The sequence below is a fragment of the Gadus morhua genome, chromosome 11 (genome assembly GCF_902167405.1).
Source record: "Gadus morhua chromosome 11, gadMor3.0, whole genome shotgun sequence".
Taxonomy (NCBI): Eukaryota; Metazoa; Chordata; class Actinopteri; order Gadiformes; family Gadidae; genus Gadus; species Gadus morhua.
In genome coordinates, this window is record NC_044058.1 from 7,449,464 (window position 1) to 7,470,410 (window position 20,947).

The 20,947-nt window shown below is 44.9% G+C and overlaps 2 protein-coding genes across 5 annotated transcripts in view; one reads left to right on the forward strand and one right to left on the reverse strand.

Annotated features, from left to right (window-relative positions):
* Positions 1-6,354, reverse strand: part of p3h3 (prolyl 3-hydroxylase 3) — a 7,485-nt gene extending 1,131 nt beyond the window's left edge. Inside the window, exons 1-15 of the mRNA XM_030370491.1 lie at positions 5,833-6,354; positions 5,407-5,591; positions 4,977-5,135; positions 4,379-4,571; positions 3,871-4,002; positions 3,637-3,785; positions 3,232-3,321; positions 3,067-3,119; positions 2,891-2,970; positions 2,442-2,569; positions 2,235-2,330; positions 1,616-1,766; positions 1,149-1,266; positions 427-502; positions 18-158 (exon numbers count right to left, since the gene is read on the reverse strand). Of these exons, the coding sequence (XP_030226351.1) occupies positions 18-158; positions 427-502; positions 1,149-1,266; positions 1,616-1,766; positions 2,235-2,330; positions 2,442-2,569; positions 2,891-2,970; positions 3,067-3,119; positions 3,232-3,321; positions 3,637-3,785; positions 3,871-4,002; positions 4,379-4,571; positions 4,977-5,135; positions 5,407-5,591; positions 5,833-6,127 (2,046 nt within the window). The 5' untranslated portion in view covers positions 6,128-6,354. The remainder of the gene's footprint in view (positions 1-17; positions 159-426; positions 503-1,148; positions 1,267-1,615; positions 1,767-2,234; positions 2,331-2,441; positions 2,570-2,890; positions 2,971-3,066; positions 3,120-3,231; positions 3,322-3,636; positions 3,786-3,870; positions 4,003-4,378; positions 4,572-4,976; positions 5,136-5,406; positions 5,592-5,832) is intronic.
* Positions 6,355-6,595: 241 nt separating this feature from the next.
* Positions 6,596-18,037, forward strand: usp5 (ubiquitin specific peptidase 5 (isopeptidase T)). Of its 4 annotated transcripts, none has more exons than XM_030370480.1 (20): positions 6,596-6,870; positions 7,350-7,478; positions 7,546-7,627; positions 7,721-7,848; positions 8,927-9,072; positions 10,201-10,385; positions 10,644-10,738; positions 11,587-11,780; positions 12,290-12,361; positions 12,821-12,908; positions 13,052-13,177; positions 13,401-13,554; positions 14,163-14,328; positions 14,768-14,856; positions 15,086-15,271; positions 15,662-15,805; positions 15,903-16,045; positions 16,272-16,422; positions 16,812-16,896; positions 17,273-18,037. In XM_030370480.1, exons 1-20 carry the CDS (start codon positions 6,763-6,765, stop codon positions 17,364-17,366), a joined length of 2,565 nt encoding a protein of 854 aa, XP_030226340.1. In that variant the 5' UTR covers positions 6,596-6,762; the 3' UTR covers positions 17,367-18,037. The 4 variants fall into 4 exon arrangements, with proteins under 4 accessions (XP_030226340.1, XP_030226342.1, XP_030226341.1 ...); XM_030370482.1 differs by having other exon boundaries at positions 15,086-15,214; XM_030370481.1 differs by having other exon boundaries at positions 7,561-7,627.
* The last annotated feature ends 2,910 nt before the right edge of the window (positions 18,038-20,947 follow it).

A 20,947-nucleotide genomic window follows, 5' to 3' on the forward strand; every position in this document is an offset into this window, starting at 1 on the left:
CTCTCTCTCTCTCTCACCACATCTCTATGGAGCTTCTCCTTGGTGAACCAGAGGGCCAGGGCGCATCTCCTCCCAGCGGTCACCGCCGTCACTCCGTGGGGATTCACCGGGCCGGAGGAGAAGCCCACTAGCCGACCACAGCCGGGCCGCACCCGGGCCTGCACGCAACCAGGGGGGAGGGGACAGAGGCATCAGCTCAGAGACACACAGCTACCATCCTCCTCAACGTTAGTTATGGTGTGAATTAATGTGTGTGTTGTTTGCCATTCAATGCAACAGCAAGATGTAACCATACATTTCAGGTATTGGGTTGTTGGGATTGTGGTTGGGATGTTCAGTGCTAGTATAGTATACTGTAAATGAATATGAATACTAGGTATACACATTTTATTTGAAAGGTTATTCAAAATATATACTTGAACGGACCTTCACTGTCTTGGCATCCCGGGTTGTGAAGAAGAGGTCTCCGCCATCAAAGTTGTCATTCAGGTACAGGACAGCACTGTGAAAGCAGCAGGCTTTAAAGTCAGAACGTTCAGTACAGCGATGCCTTGCTATGCTATGCTATGCCAGTTCAACAGCAGGCGATATGAAAGAAAAACTTCATTTGAAAATGCTGTAAATAAGAAGATTAGGTGTGTAATGCCTCACCAAATGGAAGGGGCATATTCGAAGCTAGCAGGTAAACAATTGTCATACATGAAGGCTTTAATGCTGGGTCATGTGTGGGTGTCGCTGAGTAGAGGCAGCGGGTGCACCTGAGGTCTCTGTGATTAGAGGCAGTGGGTGTACCTGAGGTCTCTGTGATTAGAGGCAGTGGGTGTACCTGAGGTCTCTGTGATTAGAGGCAGTGGGTGTACCTGAGGTCTCTGTGTGTGTAGAGGCAGTGGGTGTACCTGAGGTCTCTGTGTGTGTAGAGGCAGTGGGTGTACCTGAGGTCTCTGTGTGTGTAGAGGCACTGGGTGTACCTGAGGTCTCTGTGTGTGTAGAGGCAGTGGGTGTACCTGAGGTCTCTGTGTGTGTAGAGGCAGTGGGTGTACCTGAGGTCTCTGTGTGTATAGAGGCAGTGGGTGTACCTGAGGTCTCTGTGTGTGTAGAGGCAGTGCGTGTACCTGAGGTCTCTGTGTGTGTAGAGGCAGTGGGTGTACCTGAGGTCTCTGTGAGTAAAGGCCGGGGCCTCCCTCCAGCAGTGCCCCGTCTCCGGCTCCAGCAGACAGTTGTCGACGTGCACAGGGTGAGACAGGTCCAGCCGGCCCTCCTGATCTCCTGGGGAACAAACAGATTTGTGCACAGTCATGATGTCAAGGATCAACAAAATGTCGTTTCATTGACTTCAGGGTCCAGGAATACTGCAAACCTACATTACTAGGCATTTTAAAACTACTATCACTCCATTGAATGGCACGTTTACTACTGCTATAACTGGTATTCTTCTACTACTACATATATAGATATTAGTACAATTATTATCTAACAAAAATGACTACAACAACTACCTCTTCTAAATATATTGATAAAGGTAAGAATAAAATTATAATATAATGATAGTCATCATCGTAATTAAAATCATCATAAACATAATAATACCGGTGGGGTCCTAAAGGAGGCGCTATACCTGTGATCGCAGTACGACAGACCAGGTGTGTGAAGGAGAAGAAGAGTCCAGGCGGGCTCCTGAAGTAGGAATCCAGCAGAGTCCTCACCCTCTCACCCAGCTCATGTAGCAGCCTGGCATCAGACTGGTTCACCATGCCATCCTGGGCCAACTGGGAGGGAGACAAAGACATAAACCATATTTTAAATGTTCTAATGTTACCTTTTATTTATATTTTGTTTGGTTTTTACTCCTATATTTCCTCATTTATAACATGTTAGGTTTCTCTGCGTACTCAGAAAGGCACTATCTAAATATCTAAGAGCTATCGGAGCGATATAGATACACAGAGGGACAGATTCAAAGGCAGAGAGAGAGACAGAGAGGGAGAGAGGGACAGAGAAAGAGACAGAGCGGTTGTTAAGTAAAAGGACTTGACATCATGTAGGGTAGCTTTTTGTTGATATACAGTGATGAGGCACCAAAAATGGCGCTTACATGGAACATGGGCTTAAGGGAAGTGGTGTTTGATTTATCGACATTGGTGTTTTCCTGGGGTTAACATGGCCTTTGCTGCCAGTGGTCGAATGTTGGTGTTAAAACCAACAAAGCAGTGTCATTCCCTCTCCCTCTAACCAACCTTCGCAGCCTTGAGCACCGTGAGCCCCTCAAACTTCTCATGGGGTGTGTGTGGAGACCGTCGCCCCCGGTAACCATCCCCTGCCGACGCCGCAGCCTTCGGCAACACAGAAAAGCAAGACCAAAAAAGGCTATGAATCAATCGATTCCATATGAAATGATCCAGGCATGGGGATCCGATCGACACGTGGCACGACAGGGGCTGTACCGTGGCCAGCTGCAGCAGTGTGTCACACTCCTTGCTGGTTATGACGCCATCTAGTACCACGCGGTTGGTGCCGTTCATGGCCACGTCGTCCATCGTGATTGTGACTCCAACCTGGGGTACAGGCCCACCTGAAGGGACAGGCGGAGCAAAATATGAATGCACTCTGTGGGTTCTGGTGCTGTACTGCAACATCAGGAAATAGAAACTGACCGTACCTGTGAGTCACACCAAGGCTTGAGTCATATAGCCTACTGTTTAAAAAGTGGACAGATTCTACACATTTATAGAGTAATGTATATGCTGTATTTTACATATTTATTCATACGTTTACGATACTATATTAGCATAATCTGAAGACCCTTCCAGACCAGCATTTCACTGCACACATGAGCTAAATCGAGTTTTTGAATTGACCTAATGAAAAAGAGTGTAATGACAATGTGTGTTACCTGCATAAAATCCACTGTCATCCATCTCTTCCTCCTTTTCTTCCTCTTTAACTTTCTTGTTCAGCTTTTCTTTCTCGGCTCTGTGAAGTGATTAACAACGAAGAACATGTTGATGTTTTTTGGGGGGAAACTGATGATGTTTCTGTGGCCGTATTGGATGGACCAATGGAGCTCACCGCCAGGACTCCCTCAGGGACTCCGGTATCACGTCCTCCGGCGTCCACAGATCCTACGGGAAAGCAGAATATTAACCTATGCCTATACCTAACCTAACCGAACCTAACCTAACCGTTGATACTTATTTGTGCAGATTTGTGCATGTCTAATAAAATAGTGCTTACCGGATCTATGAAATCAGAACCAAGGTTCTCCTTTCCAAAATAGAGGAGCTTCTTCTCCTGCAATGAGCGATTCACGTAGTTCGCTATCTCCTGTGCAGTGGGCCAATCAAGATGTCATATAGAGACACAGAGAAGAAGACACTGAGATGATATTCAATATATGGTGTTTCTTTTTTCTTTGTTTGAATGGGTGGACACCTGTACTTGCTGTTAGGCATTATTAACTGAACAGTGAATATTCGCTGTAATTTTTAATACTAGAATAGGCTATATATAATTTGGTCGCATCAACTAAAATGAAATCAGTTTAAAATGAATATATTATCCCCGGCATAGCTGCCTGTAAATATTTAGAAGAATTAAGATCCACAACATTACAGCTGCTTTAACACGTAAACAAGTTACCTGGGCAGGCTGTTTGTCCTTGTCTTGTGACTCTTTGTCTTCCCCAAGTGTTTCATAGTAGAACTGCAGGTTACCCAGGGAATCGGTGTCAGAGGGGTAGAAGAGGAGAAGAGAACGAAGAGTCTGTATGGCGCCAGCAAGATCATCAGCTGCGGGTAAATAATCAAAATGAATCATATTGTTTTAGAACATAACTTCTTATTCAATCGTGAATAAAAAATGCTGAACCCTGACCTTTGAACTGTGCGATGTGCTGATGCTCTAGTTGTGTGGGCAGGAAGTCTTCCTGAGCAGAAATTCTCCCTGGTCGTGTGGCCACCTGCGTCACGCACGACTGCTGACAGGAGAGCAGCGACAGAGAGAGAACTAGGACACACAGAGGGCAGAACAACAGCATTACTTCAGTACTATTGTGTCAGAAAATATATTGATTTGATTGTTTGTAGTGAAAATGCCCTGGTTTGTAATTTGACAGCTGACATTGTAAATTCCCTCCACACATTATAACTTACAAGTTTGTGACTCTATATAGATTTCATTGATGTCTTAATCTATGGCAATGACATCAGATTAAGTCTTACTAGCAACTCTTATGGCCATGCTGTAATTATACATCCACTAATGCTTTTCTAGAATCAGACACCTTTTCAACCAAAACAATGTGATATTTCATCATCCTGAACCAGTGGAGGAAAACATTATATTGTTGTTGTTGTTGTTGTTGTTGTTGTTTTAGTTTTACCTGCGGCCTTCTCGAACACCCCGTCTACTCCGTCTACTCCTCTGTCCTCCGGCAGGCTCTGAGGGGACATCTGACAATGGACCCTGCAGTCCTCTGTCTGCCTCAGGGTTTCGTTTACACTTTCCCGCCACTTCCTGGCTGCCAGCTGCCAATCAGAAGAGGCCTCGGAGAGCAGCGCTGAATCATACAGAGCCTTCAGGTTGTCAGGTTGAAAGGGAGAGAATATGTTTCAATTTAAATGTGGAAAGTCTTGAAAAAAAAGCTTAAGGAAGAAAGAAATTTGGAAAGCAAAGATTTTAAACAGGCTCATAAGAGGAAGCCTTCCATTTATACTAGTGAGAGTTAAACACATTGTACGCATGTTTCTAAGGACCCTTAATCGGAATTTGCAAGTAATTGAACTTGGCTCTTGGGTGTTAGTCCCAGAATATGATAAATTAGTGAATTTGTAGAACCCAGTTGATTCGGTTTATATGCCAGGATAACTGAAGGAAACTTCTGTTTGCAAACTTGGAGCAATGTCGCTCTTTAGGCCATGGATTACTGAGTCATGTCTGGGAAATGTAAGTATACTCTGATTGGGCGACGTTCCTCTCACCCAATGCATCTCCTTGTGCTGCTCCCGGTCCTGAAAGGCGGCCTCGGCCACTCCCTTCATCCTCCTATACTTCTCAATGTTGTTCCTCATCTCCAAATGGCTCGGGTTGGCCACGAAGAATGTGTGCGCCGCACTGGCTGCCTTCTGCAGCTTCTCTAACTGCGGAGGAGACCGTTTGAAATGACAGATTTAACTTAGTGCTCGGGTGACGAGATTGAGATATGAATTACTTAAGATCATTCACCCACTCACAATCAATACAGGCCCATTTCCAAAACCTAAGCTTCAGTAGTTTAAATCATTGTAGAGTGTTGTTGTTTTCTGGTATGTTATTTAGTTATAAAATCCAACTCACTCACTTTGAATAGGCAATAGTATAAATTTGTGTATGAGTATGACAATGGTGTATATAACCTGAAGATTGGCTCACTTTGTAATAGATGACTTGCAAGAAGTTGTAGGGGTTGCGCGTGCTGAACTCGTAGTCTATGTCAATGGAGACAGGGAGCAATCCAGCAGGGCTCACCGACCGTCCCACGCAAAACCTCAAGCACTCTGCTCTCTGTTGCACCCATTCCAGAGCCTGGAGGTCCCACAAACTGCCACCTTCTGAGTCTTGCAAATCATAGAGGTTAGGTTGGATGAATAGAATGATATACAGTGTTTTAGCTGTGCATCAATAATAAAGATATTGAAGTGAGGGAATTCTCGAGATTCTTGATCACGCACGCACGCACACGCACACACACACACACACACACACACACACACACACACACACACACACACACACACACACACACAGAAACGCACACACAAACGTGTACGGTTGCTATTAATAATAATTATGTTATACCCAATTTAGCAAGCATATCTGTCCCAGCATCGAAACAGTCCTCATGACATTTCCTGCGAAGACGTCGCATCGACTCCTTGTTAGCGATGGACTTCTCGAGCAACTCTGCAGCCTTGTCCCAATCTTCTTGAAAATACGCACGCACTCCCGAGTAATATAACAAATCATACGGCAGTAGCGGTCCCATGGAAGATGTAAAACTACTGCCAGATGCGGTCAAGATTAGGGTAGAGAATGACAATATAATGCTTTGCATCGCCACGTATACAGCGAAATGGTTTGCGTCCAGCGCCATGGTCCCAAGAAAATGTGGAAGAGAGTTGAGTAATAAAGGAGGGACTCCAGAAATCTCGGGCTTACACAAAGTTTACTACCGTTGGAAAACTGCATAAGGCTAAGGACAATACCTCCATAATGACTGTGCCCAAGAATTCCTTCTCTCCAATTCAATTTCATGAATTCGGAATTAATAATAATGCGTAGGAATAGACCGTACTCCTGGCTGTTTTTTATTTTTTACCGTAAATCAGCAACTGTAACACCAAAAATTACACACGGGAATTTGCTTTAGAGGTCCTTATAATAAAACCGAAAAAAAAACATTAATTGAACAGATAAGGTGCTTCTTTATTGTTGTAGACGTTAGATTTAGACGTGAAGCATATTGGTTAAGGGTATGTGCAGAGCGCGTTCAATATCATGATGGTCGACTATTCGATACTTTACGGTTTTGAAGTGGAGCGTCGCGCGTGCATCTGACGGCCTTTGCGTCGACAACACAAGGTGAGCATCACAGTGATTCATTCAACCGGGCGGAGAGGGGCAGCTGTTTCAAGCGACGGGAGCTTTTCCAAGCCAAGGAATTAAAAACGGGAGTCAAGACTCAGTCGAGGAAAAATCCTACTGAAAGACACAACTAGCTCAAGGGCCATGGCGGACGTTGGAGAGGTTTTGATGTCAGTTTTGTCCACAATCCGGGTCCCCAGGCCCGGGGACCGTGTCCACAAAGACGAATGCGCCTTGTCATTTTCGTCGCCGGTGAGCCCTGAGCAGCTTTCAAGCCTTCACGGTTGCCGTAACACAGTAGTTACACTACTTCGAACCTAACATTAATCCAATTGATCCTATAAAGTGTTCTGCAGTGTTATTTCTGCAAATATGTACCTTCCAACTGATGAATTCAACCCAGAAGCTAGCTAAGCTAGGCTAATAGCTGAACTAGCCTGTCAGCTAGGAGCAGCCAGACGTTTAGTGGTAAGAGGCTAGCGGGTTAGCCGGTCGGTTGTTGTGCTCTCACCTGTCACATCGCTAAGCTAGGCTACACCGAAACAACATGTACACTTCCTCAGTTGGTTCTGCACACAATCCGTCTGCATGTTAAATGTAACAGTAGTGGATTGCTATCTACTCAGTCAGACCATAATTAATTAACTATGGGTTACGTTACTGATTCTCGGTTTGTTTATTTACTCTCACTTTCTCTTGCGGTCAATTAAACGAACTTTTCTTGATTCCAGGAGAGCGAGGGGGGTCTGTATGTGTGCATGAACAGCTTCCTCGGCTTTGGCAGTCAGTATGTGGACCGGCACCATGCTCGGACTGGTCAGCGGGCTTACCTGCACTTCACCCGCACCCGTAAAGCTCAGGTGACCACAAAAAAGAAGATGATTACAATGATGGTTTTTCGGTTTATTTATATTTTGTGTGATATAGTGTGTTGTCTTACAGAAGGAGGATGATAATAACTCTAGCTCTGGGGACCCCCCTAAGAAGAAACCCACCAGACTGGCCATAGGTGAGAGCTTTCCCACAGACACAGATATGTACCCCAAAATGGATGGATACCCCCTAATGCTGTATTCTGTCCGGTCTCCGATGCTTGTCCCAGGGATCGAAGGAGGTTTCGATGTGGAACAGGATCAATATGAAGAGGATGTTAAGGTTGTCATCTTCCCGGACAGGCAGCAAGTGACCTCAGAGGACCTTGCCACCATGCCAGACGTTGTTAAAGAAAGGGTGAGATAGCCGCACACTGATATCAGAAGAGTCTAGACCTCAGTGATCCTGACACCGAAAGACTAGATCTAACTTTTAAAAAGGTAAAATATCATTTATGCAGAATATAAGTCTTGCAACCAGTTTTTAAACTAAAAGGCATAACCAAGTCAAGCTATTATTGAATTGTTTGTTTTCCGAAAAAAGCTTCACCCCATACCCAGAGACTTGTATACACATAATCTATATCTAATACATGAGTTCTAGGTAGGTTGACTCTGAACCAAGTATTAACATCATCATTATTATCATCTTAATAGCATTCAGTTACAGTCTCTGAGACGAGGATTGGCAAACTGCCCCTAGAAAGACAACATAGCCTGTGAGAGGGCTTCCAAAGCCCCTGTAAAATGAACAGTGGCGGCTTCACGTTATGGAAAAGTTGCAGAGAACCCGCTCAGCTAGCCCGCTTTGCTTTGCAAAGCATTGATAAAATCAAACTGTTTTGTAATTTGATCGATGGACACCCATCCTTTTGCAGACATCGGCTGTATAAGGAGTCCAAAATCAATACAATGACTCCTCGAAACTTTCAGCTGAGCCCAACACTGATCCATGCAAATGAAACTTTGTTTAGCAAATGTCTAGTGTATCTTCGGTCAAACGAGGGAATTTCTTATTCTTGCGTATTTCCCTCTGCTTTAACAAATGCAATCGAGGTCGAGGAGTCTGGTTTTACATCTTGATTTTACTAGCTTATCAGATATAAAGATGATGTGAAGATGCTTTTAAAGAGCACAGTCTTACTTGTGTAATATATTGTGTTATATTTGATAAATGTGAAAAGATGAAATGTGATTCAGTCCTTTGGGGTTTTATTGGATGTGTCAAATGGAAAGGCTTGCCATTGCAGGTTTTCCAAGTCAAGCTGACCTGGTTCCCCAAGTTGTTGTCGCAGAATTGCGTTAAAGGGTGTTGTGCATATTGCATTTGTAGAGCGTTTTTATTTTTGCATCAAGAAATGTGTGACTAAGAATATTTGTTAGCATTACTGTAGCTAAATGTTGTGTAATTGTTTATATCTACATCTTGTTTGTAGGTGTCTCTATCCATGGCGGGTTTCATGTCTGCAGACTCAGTGTCTCATGCCTTGCAAGTCCAGCAGTGGGACGGGGAGGTACGACAGGAGTCCAGACATGCTGTTGATCTCAAACAACTCGACAACGGACTCAAAATCCCACCCAGGTGAAGATCAGTCGCAATTCACTCATTAATGTTGTTAGTGAGTTACCCTCCGAACATTTCAAAATCCTGCGGTCCGGCGGTCTTCGGTGAGGGTTTCAGTATGCAATAATATATACAACCACCTGATGCCGCCGTTTCAATTCCATTCAAAGGGCTTTATGGCATGACTATTGTTGTGAACAGTTTTCACGATGCATTATTTATCTTTATTTTTTGTACCTGTTGGAAGTATGTTTTCATTCCCTACGAGAGTTTTGTACTTTGTTAATGCATAATAATAAAAATAAAAAAAGAAGAAATTTAAAAGGGCAAATTTACTGGTCGCACATGCGTGAGCAGATGTAAAATTCTGTCGCACATTCTCAAATTTTGGTCCAAAATACGACCATTTGGTCGCAGTCTGAAGCCTTGTATCCCCATGATTATGACCCAGGACAACTTTCTGATAATTTTTTTGCGACAGTCATTTTGCAGGAGCTTTATAATGTGCAATGTTGTATAATAAATGCTTCACATGCCGTGGTGTTATGCTATAACTGCCCGGTAAGCCTGTGTACCATTGTTTTGATGTCGAAGAGTACACTAAAAGGCGCTTCGACATCACTGAAAGATCGGTCGGAAGAGGGTGGAATGCTAAAATATAGGAATTTACTAGCGTTGGCAGCATAGATTGTTTAAGCCGGTTGGGCCCTTTGCCAATATAGCGTTGCCGGAATAGTTTGACGTACTTGAAGACTAGATAGAGTCCCCCCCTGCTACTGCACAGATGGCGCTGGTAGTTTGTTTTGTATTTATGTATTATTTATTGATATTGAACGTGTCGCGTATCCAAAGAAGTCAACATGGCACTTCCTCTTGTCGCCAGCAATACATACACAGTGTGAAGTACATAAGACTTTTCTAGGGATATGCAAAGGAGATTCATAGAAATGACTCCCTTTTTATAGATGGATTATTAGTCATCATAAGTAACCAAACCTATAACCAACTTGAAATATTGTTATTTGATAGGATTTTAGATTTGTACTGAATTTTTCCCATATGTTAAACATAAAGTATTGTGATGAATGAATGAGTGAGTGAGTTTCTGTCTCCCTCCTGAACGAGTTCCTCTATGCCCTCCCCTAGTGGCTGGCGCTGTGAGGTGTGTGACCTGCAGGAGAACCTGTGGATGAACCTGACCGACGGCAAGGTGTTCTGTGGCCGCAGGTACTTCGACGGCACCGGGGGCAACAACCACGCTTTGCTTCACTTCCAACAGACTGGCTTTCCTCTCGCGGTTAAGCTGGGCACCATCACCCCCGATGGAGCAGGTAGGAGCCTAGAAGGGTGTAAAAAATCTGTTTTAATGAGACCATGTTGTGAGAGCCAGGGCCGCATGGTTTGGACTTGTCCTTACTCTGATGAACGGTGACTAGCAGTATGGCAGCAGGATTTTAAAGAGTGCTTATCCTGTGTAGTCCCTAATGAGGCCAACTGTGGTCTAATGGATGACCATTGTGAGAAAAGGCATTAAGAAGCTCTGCGGCTCCAAGTGGTAACGGCCAACCCTGTGCCCTTGTTTAATGCAGATGTGTATTCCTATGATGAAGACGACATGGTGCTCAACCCCAAGCTTCCAGAGCATCTGTCACATTTTGGCATCGACATGATGACTATGCAGAAGGTAATGTCTCCCACAATTACACACTGTGGGTTTTCAAGGCAGAGGTGTGTGTGTGTGTGTGTGTCTGCGCGCGCACGCACTAATGTCAGTCCCTAATGACAGTCCACTTGACATTTCAGTCTGGCTCTCCTTCCAAGATCGCCCATTGGTTCTAATGTATGATACAGGGGTCTTGATTATATTGTATGACACATCAGCTGAAGAGATGGTGAGCCAGGATTGGTTCAGAAATACGTACCCCGCAAATCAACATTTAAAGCTAGTCCTCCATGCTCTGCTTCTTCATCTTGCTCCTCTGGCTGTTAAGGTTTAATAATGTGCATAACTGCTGTTATCCTCTATCTGGTTCTTCATGCAGCATTATATTTTATGTTTGTTTACCTACTCACTGCTGCCACCACTCTTCCATATTATTGCTTTTTATATGGTGTAAAATAATAATTAACTTCATCAATACAGTGCTATTCAAAAGATTATATGTTGCGTTTCCGAGAACAATGCTACCACAATATTATTCATGCAAAAAAAAGAAAGGCGCAGGAAACACACTTTCTATTTAGAGAGAGTTGTAGGCTGTTTGACTCCCAGTCAAAGGTACTGGGCTCTGTCCCCGATGTCCACAACATACATCCTGTCACTGTCTAACTCCTTCCCACTTCTTCACATAAAAAAATAGTTATGGATAAAATTCTGAATGAAATATTAAACTAGGAAACCAAACTCATCATACAGAATTAGATACACATCAACAATTGGATCATTTTAATAGGCCACTTGAATGCAGATAAGAGCGAATGTGATTCTCTCTTATCTGCATACAAGTGACCCCCCCCTGCTCCTCCACCCAGACGGAGCACACCATGACGGAGCTGGAGATCGCAGTGAACCAGCGGGTGGGCGAGTGGGAGGTGATCCAGGAGTCCGGCACATCCCTGCGGCCGCTGTCAGGCTCCGGGCTGACTGGCATGAAGAACCTGGGCAACAGCTGCTACCTCAACTCTGTCATGCAAGTGCTCTTCACTGTGCCCGACTTTCAGACCAAGTGAGTACCCCTGCACGCTGTCGGGTCCCCCTTGTCTCGCCTCTGTTGAGACATCCGCTAGTGACGGTGGCACTGGCGGACTGGTACTCGGGGTTGAGGCAAGGTGTGTGTAACAGTAGGCCCTGGTGATATGGCAGAATTATTATCATGATGATGGTGAATAATCATGGGGGTTCATGTGGGACTTTTCATTATAGTCTAATTCACTTATTTAGGGTAGTGTTTATAATAAGAATTTAAAATAAACAAAATGCATTTTATTTTATTAATATACATTTTTTATCATAATATATCATAAACAACCAAACTATAAAGATAATAATGATAATAATAATACATTTTATTTATAATTTATGATTATTTATAATATAAAGATATATATGGCATCGAGATTATTATAATTCAATGTCAATGAAATGCTAATCACAACCCATATACAGTAATATTGGTTATTGCTCAGTACTATTAAAAGGAAGAGCAAGTTAAGTCCTTGTATCTGTGCCTGCCAGGTATGTGTCCAACATCCAGAAGATCTTTGACGAGGCCCCGAGCGATCCCACCCAGGACTTCAAAACCCAAGTGTGAGTATCGAGATCCTAGTCCATCCATTGGAGCGGGTCTAATCACCGCTCTGCTCGCCACAGTTCTTAAGAAATGGACGGTTCTTCACGTACAAAGTGGTTGGTGCAAACACACACCGACAGATCCTCAGTCACTGCTCAGGCGTTAGGTTTAATTATGCTATACATTCTCCTCATTTCATTACTTTTAATTTCCCCACAGGGCAATTAGTCTTCAAGTGTAAGCACAACAGCACACTTAAAACGAAGACTAACACTGCAAACAGCCAGTTAACTTAGAAGATGGAGTTAATGTTGGGTGGCTGGCAGCCACCTTAATAGAATCCCATTCATCCAGAAGCCAATTAGGTTGTTTTAAATGAAACACACCTATGCCCTTGTGCGTTTCCATCTCACTGCTCACTGCTACACTTGATTATACTGAGCTTACCCAGTACCTTCTGTCTCTCCACACTGCAGAGCCAAGCTTGGCTACGGCCTTCTGTCAGGAGAGTACTCCAAACCTGCACCGGACCCCGGGGACGACAACGGCACAGCTGAGCCCAGAGTAGGACCTGACGCCATTACTCCACTCTCACTGTGTGCTATGATGTGTTCAGAAGGGCTGTGTGGCGATGCGGTTCAAAGGGATGTGACAGCAGGAACAGCGTACTCGTGTTATATTAAGGTGGATGCCTGTGTGCCTTCCAGGGGGACCAGGTGGGCATCGCTCCACGCATGTTTAAAGCCCTGATCGGACGGGGCCACGCGGAGTTCTCCACCAATCGGCAGCAGGATGCCCAGGAGTTTTTATTGCACTTCATAAACATGGTGGAGGTGAGTTTGTGCCTCCTCCTGGCACGCTGTTTTACACCTTAGACTCTCTCCGTAACATCTGCGCCCGTTTTATGATTTTTTTATGTTGAGTTGTACTTCTGTCTTTGCAGTGCATTGTTGTGTTTGTAAAAGGGATTCCTGTGTTCTGGTTCACTGCTGTGGCTCTCGAGGCGGCGGCTCTTGTAAAAGAGGTACAATCAAAGACGACTCGTTTCTCTCACAGAGGAACTGCCGCTCGGGGGCCAACCCGTCTGAGGCCTTCAGGTTCCTGGTGGAGGAGAGGATCGTGTGTCAACAGTCCCACAAAGCCAAGTACACCCAGAGGGTGGACTACATCCTGCAGCTGCCTGTGCCCATGGACCAGGCCACCAACACGGGTAAGAGGGGACTGTAACACGAGACGGACGGACCTGATGATCAAAAGAAAGAATGTGGGGCTGCTGCGTATTTCAGATTCAACAGATCCATTTGATTCTTTTACTTTTCACCACAACCAGGGAAGGGCCGTGTGCCATCATCTGTACTGCGGCATAATTCAGTGTTGTGCCTTGGCAGCTGCCTCATGAGCTCCTGCATTACTTCTGTTGGACTGTTAGAGCCCACTATAGTTGAATCGCCAACCAGTGCCAATAGACATTTAGAGAGAGCACTGAACTAGACGACAGCATCGTACCACAGGGAACAAGTATGTTTTGTCTGTGACGCAGATGGTTGTATAGCATATAGTTGTCAAAGGGATCTGCAACAGGGGAATTTGTATTGAGTACTAAGTGACCAATGGTTCTGCATGTTTGCGCTGACCTTTTGTGTTTAAAAAAAAATAAATAAAGCATCTGGCTGACAACACTACCCGCTACTTTATCATTCTCCAAAGGTTATTTTTGATACACGATTTTGGTTTGACCTTCAATTCCACATTGCCGCTCCCGACCCGAATTTCCTCCCTGATGACCGCTCCTTCCCCCCCTCTCTCCCGGCTCCACAGAGGAGCTGCAGGAGGCCGAGCGTCGGCGCGAGGAGGCCGACTCCGGCCCCACCCCGACCGTGAGGGCCAAGATCCCCTTCAGCGCCTGCATGGCGGCGCTCAGCGAGCCGGAGGTCCTCAGCGACTTCTGGAGCTCCGCCGTGCAGGCGAAGACCACCGCCACCAAGTAGGACTTCATCCCAGAGCCCAGCGTCCTTGATTGTTCCTCTGTTTCTAACGTCTATGTATGCGCTCCAGAGGCCATTTCTCTAAGCCTGCAAGGGAAGCTCTGCTTCCCCTAATTTTCAACATTTATTAAGTCGATGGACGCTGAGCATCGACAGTCAAATGCACTTTGATGCTACGAGAATGTGTGAGAAGGAAATCGAGTGTCAACCTGCGATAAGCCGCTGATTCTTAACAAACTTGTCTTCGAGATGGACGTGTTCTAACACATTTTTAGTCAATGAAATGTTAACACAACAGTATTTAAGTTTAGAAATTTTAGGGGAAGCCGAGCTTCCCTTGCAGTCTTAGAGCAATCGCCACTGGTAGGCCGAAAATGAGCTTCCCCTCATTGAAAGACCAGCATGAGGTTGGTGTTCACGCACGTCCTTGTTCCATAGAACAACCCGCTTCGCCTCCTTTCCGGACCACCTCGTCATCCAGATCAAGAAGTTCACTTTCGGTCTCGATTGGGTCCCCAAGAAACTGGGTGAGCCAAAGTTTCACTAGTTAAGATTCTGTGGACTTGTAAACTGAGATTTGTGACTACTGTAATGACGGAAGGATACATTTGTATCGATCAGCTAGGTTGATGTAATTTATTTTATTTAGGTAAATGGGATTCATTAAATGTGTAGAGTAGAGAAAAGCCTGTGGAGTACGTTGGCTCCATTGGTCTTGGATACTGAAGTTGTGCGTTTGGCTGTTCATCCAAACAGATGTGAGCATTGATGTTCCTGACACCCTGGACCTGGGCGACCTGCGCGCCACCGGCCAGCAGCCAGGGGAGGAGCTTCTGCCGGAAACGGCCCCGCCCCCCCTCATGACCCCAGACGTGGAGGTCAAAGGTATCCTGGGTTCCTACGGCAACGAGGAGGACGACTCTCTCTACTCCCCACTGCTGTGTCAGTCTGTCTGTCTTTTCTGCCCTTTCTTCCTTCGTCTGTCCGAACGCCGTTTGTCCCCTCGCCTTTTCCTTGTTTTCTGACTTTTTTTCCTTTTGTCATCTCATAATTCAATCTTCAAATGGTTTTAAAACCTTAGTCTTAATTTTGTCTTTACCAAGTCCCTAGGATTGATTTGGTTAAATCAATAAAAAAATAAAAAATTTGTTTAGTTTAATATGGTTTCATTGAAATTAACTAAAAGAAAATGTATTGTTTTGTTCTAATTAAATGTTATACTCAAAGTAGAGCAGTCGGGTATGAAGGTGTTGTTGGTAGGTCTTAGGAAAGCCTTCGGTCTGTCCTTCATCCAACATCCAGTAATCCCACTGTCCTCCTCCACCTCTCCAGCCCCCGTGCTGGACGACTCTACCGTGTCCCAGCTGTGTGAGATGGGCTTCCCTCTGGAGGCGTGCAGGAAGGCGGTGTACTACACCGGCAACACTGGCATCGACGCGGCCATGAACTGGGTCATGGGCCACATGGATGACCCAGGTGGGCCAGGAGCGCTCTGAGCTTTATCATCAGCCTTCAGCCTCTGTGTGTCGCTCCCCGGACGACGTATCCATCATGGCTGTGCCTCTGTCTGCAGACTTCTCCGCCCCGCTGGTGCTGCCTGGCTGCAGCTCCGCCCCCGGCACCACGCCCACAGAGAGCCTGTCGGAGGAGCACCTGGCCACCATCGTCTCCATGGGCTTCAGCCGAGACCAGGCCAGCAAGGCCCTCAGAGCCACGGTACGAAGAGCCCCTGGTCCATCCACATGAGGGCTGCTGGGGCTCAGAGCCATGCACAGCTGCAGAGTTAAAGAGCAGCCCTTAAACAGCACCTTTTTTAGATTGTACCAATACATTTGTTTCCATCTTATTATTTAGCAATAAAAATAGTCTGTTATTGACGGAGAGGAGTCGGAACTGAGGGAGGAGTTGTTTGTTTCCTTAACCTGGTCCCTGCGCTCTGCAGAGTAACGTCCTGGACCGGGCGGTGGACTGGATCTTCTCCCACCTCGACGACCTGGAGTCCATGGAGGTGTCCGAAGGAGGCCGCTCGGCCGCCGAGAGCGAGGGCAGCAGGGAGCCCCCCCCCGGCCCCCGGGTCAGAGACGGACCGGGCAGTAAGTACTGACCCAGCAGCCGGGGAGCTCTGCTTGGAGAGCACAAGAGGTTATGAGCAGTCGCAGCAGAAAGTCAGGCCACCTTTGAAACGTAAAGATGGGATATTGGACCAGGGGGCTGTGGTGCTTGCTAAGGTCATTCTTCCACCCAAAGTCCCTGGGTTTGTTTTCCCAGTGTGTATAGTTACCCGTTACAGTAGTCTGGAGCGGGCATGCCAACGTCAAGACCAGAGGATATGATATCCCGCCTTTCACCTCTCCCAGACGGAAGGCACTATTTTAGTTTAGTTGGTTAAATCAAATCTAAATGTTCCACTATTCATCATGGGTTTACATTCACATACTGGTTTCCATCTGATTGGCTCTTGACTTCTTCTTTTCCTCTCCAGAGTACGAGTTGTTTGCGTTCATCAGTCACATGGGGACGAGCACAATGTGTGGCCACTATGTCTGCCACATCAAGAAAGACCACCAGTGAGTAGCAGAGCGTCTTCATTAACAGATTCCCATTACTACTTAGAACTAATGAATTACATCTGGGTAGAAGCCATAGTCTGCCCAGTGGACTGAAAGATAACCTGGGGTAACTGGTGACAGCAGGGGGCACTGTCAGCCACTCAGGGGCCAATGCTTCTATCTGTTATGTCCAAAACGGGGCCTTCAGTGATTTACGTTTTTTTATTAATGAAACCTTTTATTAAATTATAATTTTAACTGTTTAATTTTATTCTTGCACCATTTTTATAAAATAAAACAACGATAATGAAGGCAATTAATGTTAAAGGTCCAATCATTTTTCATCCGGTATGACCATAATGTAATGACTCTTTTATGCCTGGTGTCTTTGCAGGTGGGTCATCTTTAACGACCAGAAAGTGTGTGCTTCAGAGAAGCCCCCCAAAGACCTGGGATACCTTTACTTCTACCGCAGAGTCACCGAGTGAGCTGAGCGGGAGGAGAAGGGGGCCGCTTAAACCCACATACACACACCCATACAGATGTGCATACAGGAAAACAAGCGGGCATAATCCAACCCATCTCCCCCTGCTCCTAAACCCATCAGATCCCTGACGTGCTGGGGATCCGACAACGTGTGGTTGTAAATACACCTATCAGACGACTTATGTGATGCACTTAAAGGCGGGGGGGGGGCGGCGGTGCAGGTGTCCAGGACGACGAGAGGCTTTGTGTGCCGTGAACACAACTTCACGGCACTTTGTTTTGCATTAGGCGATCCACTCCTTAGCACGGTATGCCTCACTGTTAACCACGGGAGCCGTCCTCTTGTTGTCAGTGTTGATTTAAACTCCACTCCAGCCAGGCCCCCACCCCCATCGACCACCGTGTTCCTCTTCACGTCCTGCCTCCGCCGTGAAATGAAATACTGTTTGGCAGCCACACTGACAGGAAGTAAACGAGAAAAGAAGATTACTGTTAAATATACAGTCCAATACCAAAATCGATGTTTAAAGCGTGGTGAGTGGGGTGATATTCGGGTGATTTATTTCGTTTTTCTTTTGGTTTGTTTTTTTTTGTCTTTATTTTGCAAGAAAAATCTTCCTTTGTTACTTTGTTACTTCTGCTCTGACAAATAAAGTCTTTCTGCCATTTCGTCTGAGGTGTGGATGAGTCCGTTATTTGAAAACCAGCTTGCGATATTCTTCTTTAACCTTAGGCCTGAATATTTATTTTTCATACAATTGAGAAGTAGTTTGTACTGTTTGGTTAGTTGCCTTTAAGATCTAGTAAAAAGCTGAAGCTTTGAGCAGACCCACAAAGAGTTTAGGGTTGCATTTGCCCAAACTGTAGCTATATTTTCTTTGATATATTTCACTGATAAACTTCAACTGCAATTGTTCAACTTTTAAAAGGATCCTATGAAATATCTTATCTAACTCACAAACACAAGCTTTGATCAACAGTTGCAGGCAAGTTATAGCATGCATTTATGTTGCATGAGAAGAATTAGTTTTATTTGATATTGGTAGTGGCTGTAGGCCATCATTTTTGCACTTCAATCTTTTCAACTGCATGTTGTATTACTGCGTCCCAGGGGAAGCCCAAAACAATGACAATTCAAACTCAATTTCAAATCATTATTTGGTTTGATCCCTACTTAGGATACATAGCCTATTCATGTGCCCGTCCTTAGTGGCTTGCGGCCCTCTTTCAGTACTGTGCAGTCTGTCCCTGGACCCCGCAGTTGTCTAAATGAGTCTCTTTGTACTTTAGCTCTGGAATTACGACTTCTACACAGACTCAAGCTTCCTCCCTCACTGTAAGACACTGGAGCGCTCCACTAATCCGAGGCCCGGGCAGTAGAAACTGGTTGCATAACCAAATATTTTCTGAAATTGTTGCATACTATTGTTCTGTCTAGAAGTATCAGCTTCACCAGATGGCAGGCAGCCTCCTGCCAGTAAGACCATGTGCTGGGACCAGCCTGTAGCTGTGGATAGCAGTGGGAATACTGGGCTCATGGGTCCTGCTTCTGCTGGTGGCCTTGAGAATTGTTTCACACAACAACAAAACGACTACAGAAGAGCGGATGTGCAGGGACATAAGATAATAGAAAACAATCAAATAACACTGATGACGGAGAAGGGGAATGGAATTACAAAGTTTTGTGAAGTAAATAGTTAAAGGTTTAAATTCACTCTTTGACAGAGAGTTCAGGAAGGGTAGCATTCAAACAAAGCGTCTCACGGCCAAACACATCTCCTGCCAGTGTGAACGGTAACTGTCCTTCGCTTTGCATCCATTCGAGAAAAGAGAAAAACACTTCCATTCCATAATTAATGAACACTACAGAGTCAGAGAACTCCGGGTCCATCTTTAGTTCAGTTGTTTTTCTAACGTCAACTCTCTGCCCTTCATGGCCATGGTGCAGCGCACCTTGTTAATGGGTAACAATTAGCGTGAAAACGTCCTTTCCACGGGTCGTCTTTATCACAGTACAACAGCCGCGCAGCATCAGAGGCAGTACCGACACGAGGCCCGTTCCGCGCGCCCCGCGTGACGCCTGCACTAATAGATTTACATGAAAGGCACTATAGAAGAACATGATTGAGGGATTGAGTGAGGGGGAGAAAGGAGCTGAGTGAGGGGGAGAAAGGAACAGAGTGAGGGGGAGAGAGAGTGGCGGGAAATGTCATGATTGTAAATAGGCTTTCAGTATTCCAGTCCCCCCCGCCCCCCCCAGCCCCCTTTCTCCTGATGAGAATAAAAATCGACTTCTGCATGTCATTTTAGTGCCTGCGCTGAATACACCTGGATCGTTGCTATGGTAACGACCACGGACGTAAATCTGGACCGTTCTATTAAACTTTTGCAACTATTTCCATACACAGCCTTTTGCCTTCAGTAATCCAGTTGATCGGTTGAAATGGCTAAATGGTGGCAAAAAAAATCACCAAAATGAATATAAATAACTGAACTTGAAATTATGTGTTCAAGGCATTCTTCTGATTTGTGGAAGATTCATTCGCATTGTGTGTCTCATCTTAAACATATTCATCACAATAATTGATGTACTTTTTAAAACAAAAGGTTAAACAAATTAAAATAAGTAAAGATGGATACAAAACCACAGTAAAAATCCTCGCAAATGAACCCTTTTAATTTAAGAAATACAAAATCAGATCAATATAGAGATATAGTAGATGCACAATAAAATAAAGTTGCAAATAATTTACTTGTATGCAATCTTTAGCAATAGGCAATATGTCTGGACCAGTCCAATGGGATCTGTTAGGGAACATTAGCACTCTTTGTATTGAACTAAACTTTTGTAGTCAATCCCAGAACTTAGCCAAGCTAATGTGATACATACTGTATTGCCACCTGTGGTAATGTGAATGAATTGAATTACTCTGAACCGGTGTGTAGCAAGGACGATGCCCCCTCGTTGGCTCTTATGGGCTCCTAACGACCAGGACACAGGGTGGTGGTGTTGGAACTGGTTTAATGTAGACTTCGTAGGACAATGCTACATGTGTGGTGTGTGTGGTGATGGCTGGTTGAACCTGTGTGTGCAGTGTGCACCCCAGAGTCCAATCAGTCTGACTCGGGCCAGGAGAGGCTGCTTAAACCAGCCATCATCCAGACACACTCTAAACGCTGCTTTTCTCATCAATCAATCTCAAGTCCATCGCAATGTGTCTTCATTTATAATATTAGTTATTTTCTGTGAATGAGAAGTGAAGCTCGTTCTCGTTACTACTCTTGGATACAAACAAATGGATGGGTCACAGATGCTTTCTGGATGCTTTAATATGTAGCAAATTGACAGAAGATATCTGTGTGAGAGTACAAAAGTGTGTTGATATTGCAGCAGATGGTACTTTATAAAAAAAAAAAAATACACATGATAAAGGGATGTATCTATTAGTTTTTCTATTTGTATGTAAGGCCCATTGTCTCAGCCCGTGACTTCTCTCCTGTTGGTGTTATACTTAAACATAAGCTTATCATATAGTTGGTTTATTGATGACTCGCAGATGTCTGATCATATGTGATGAATATA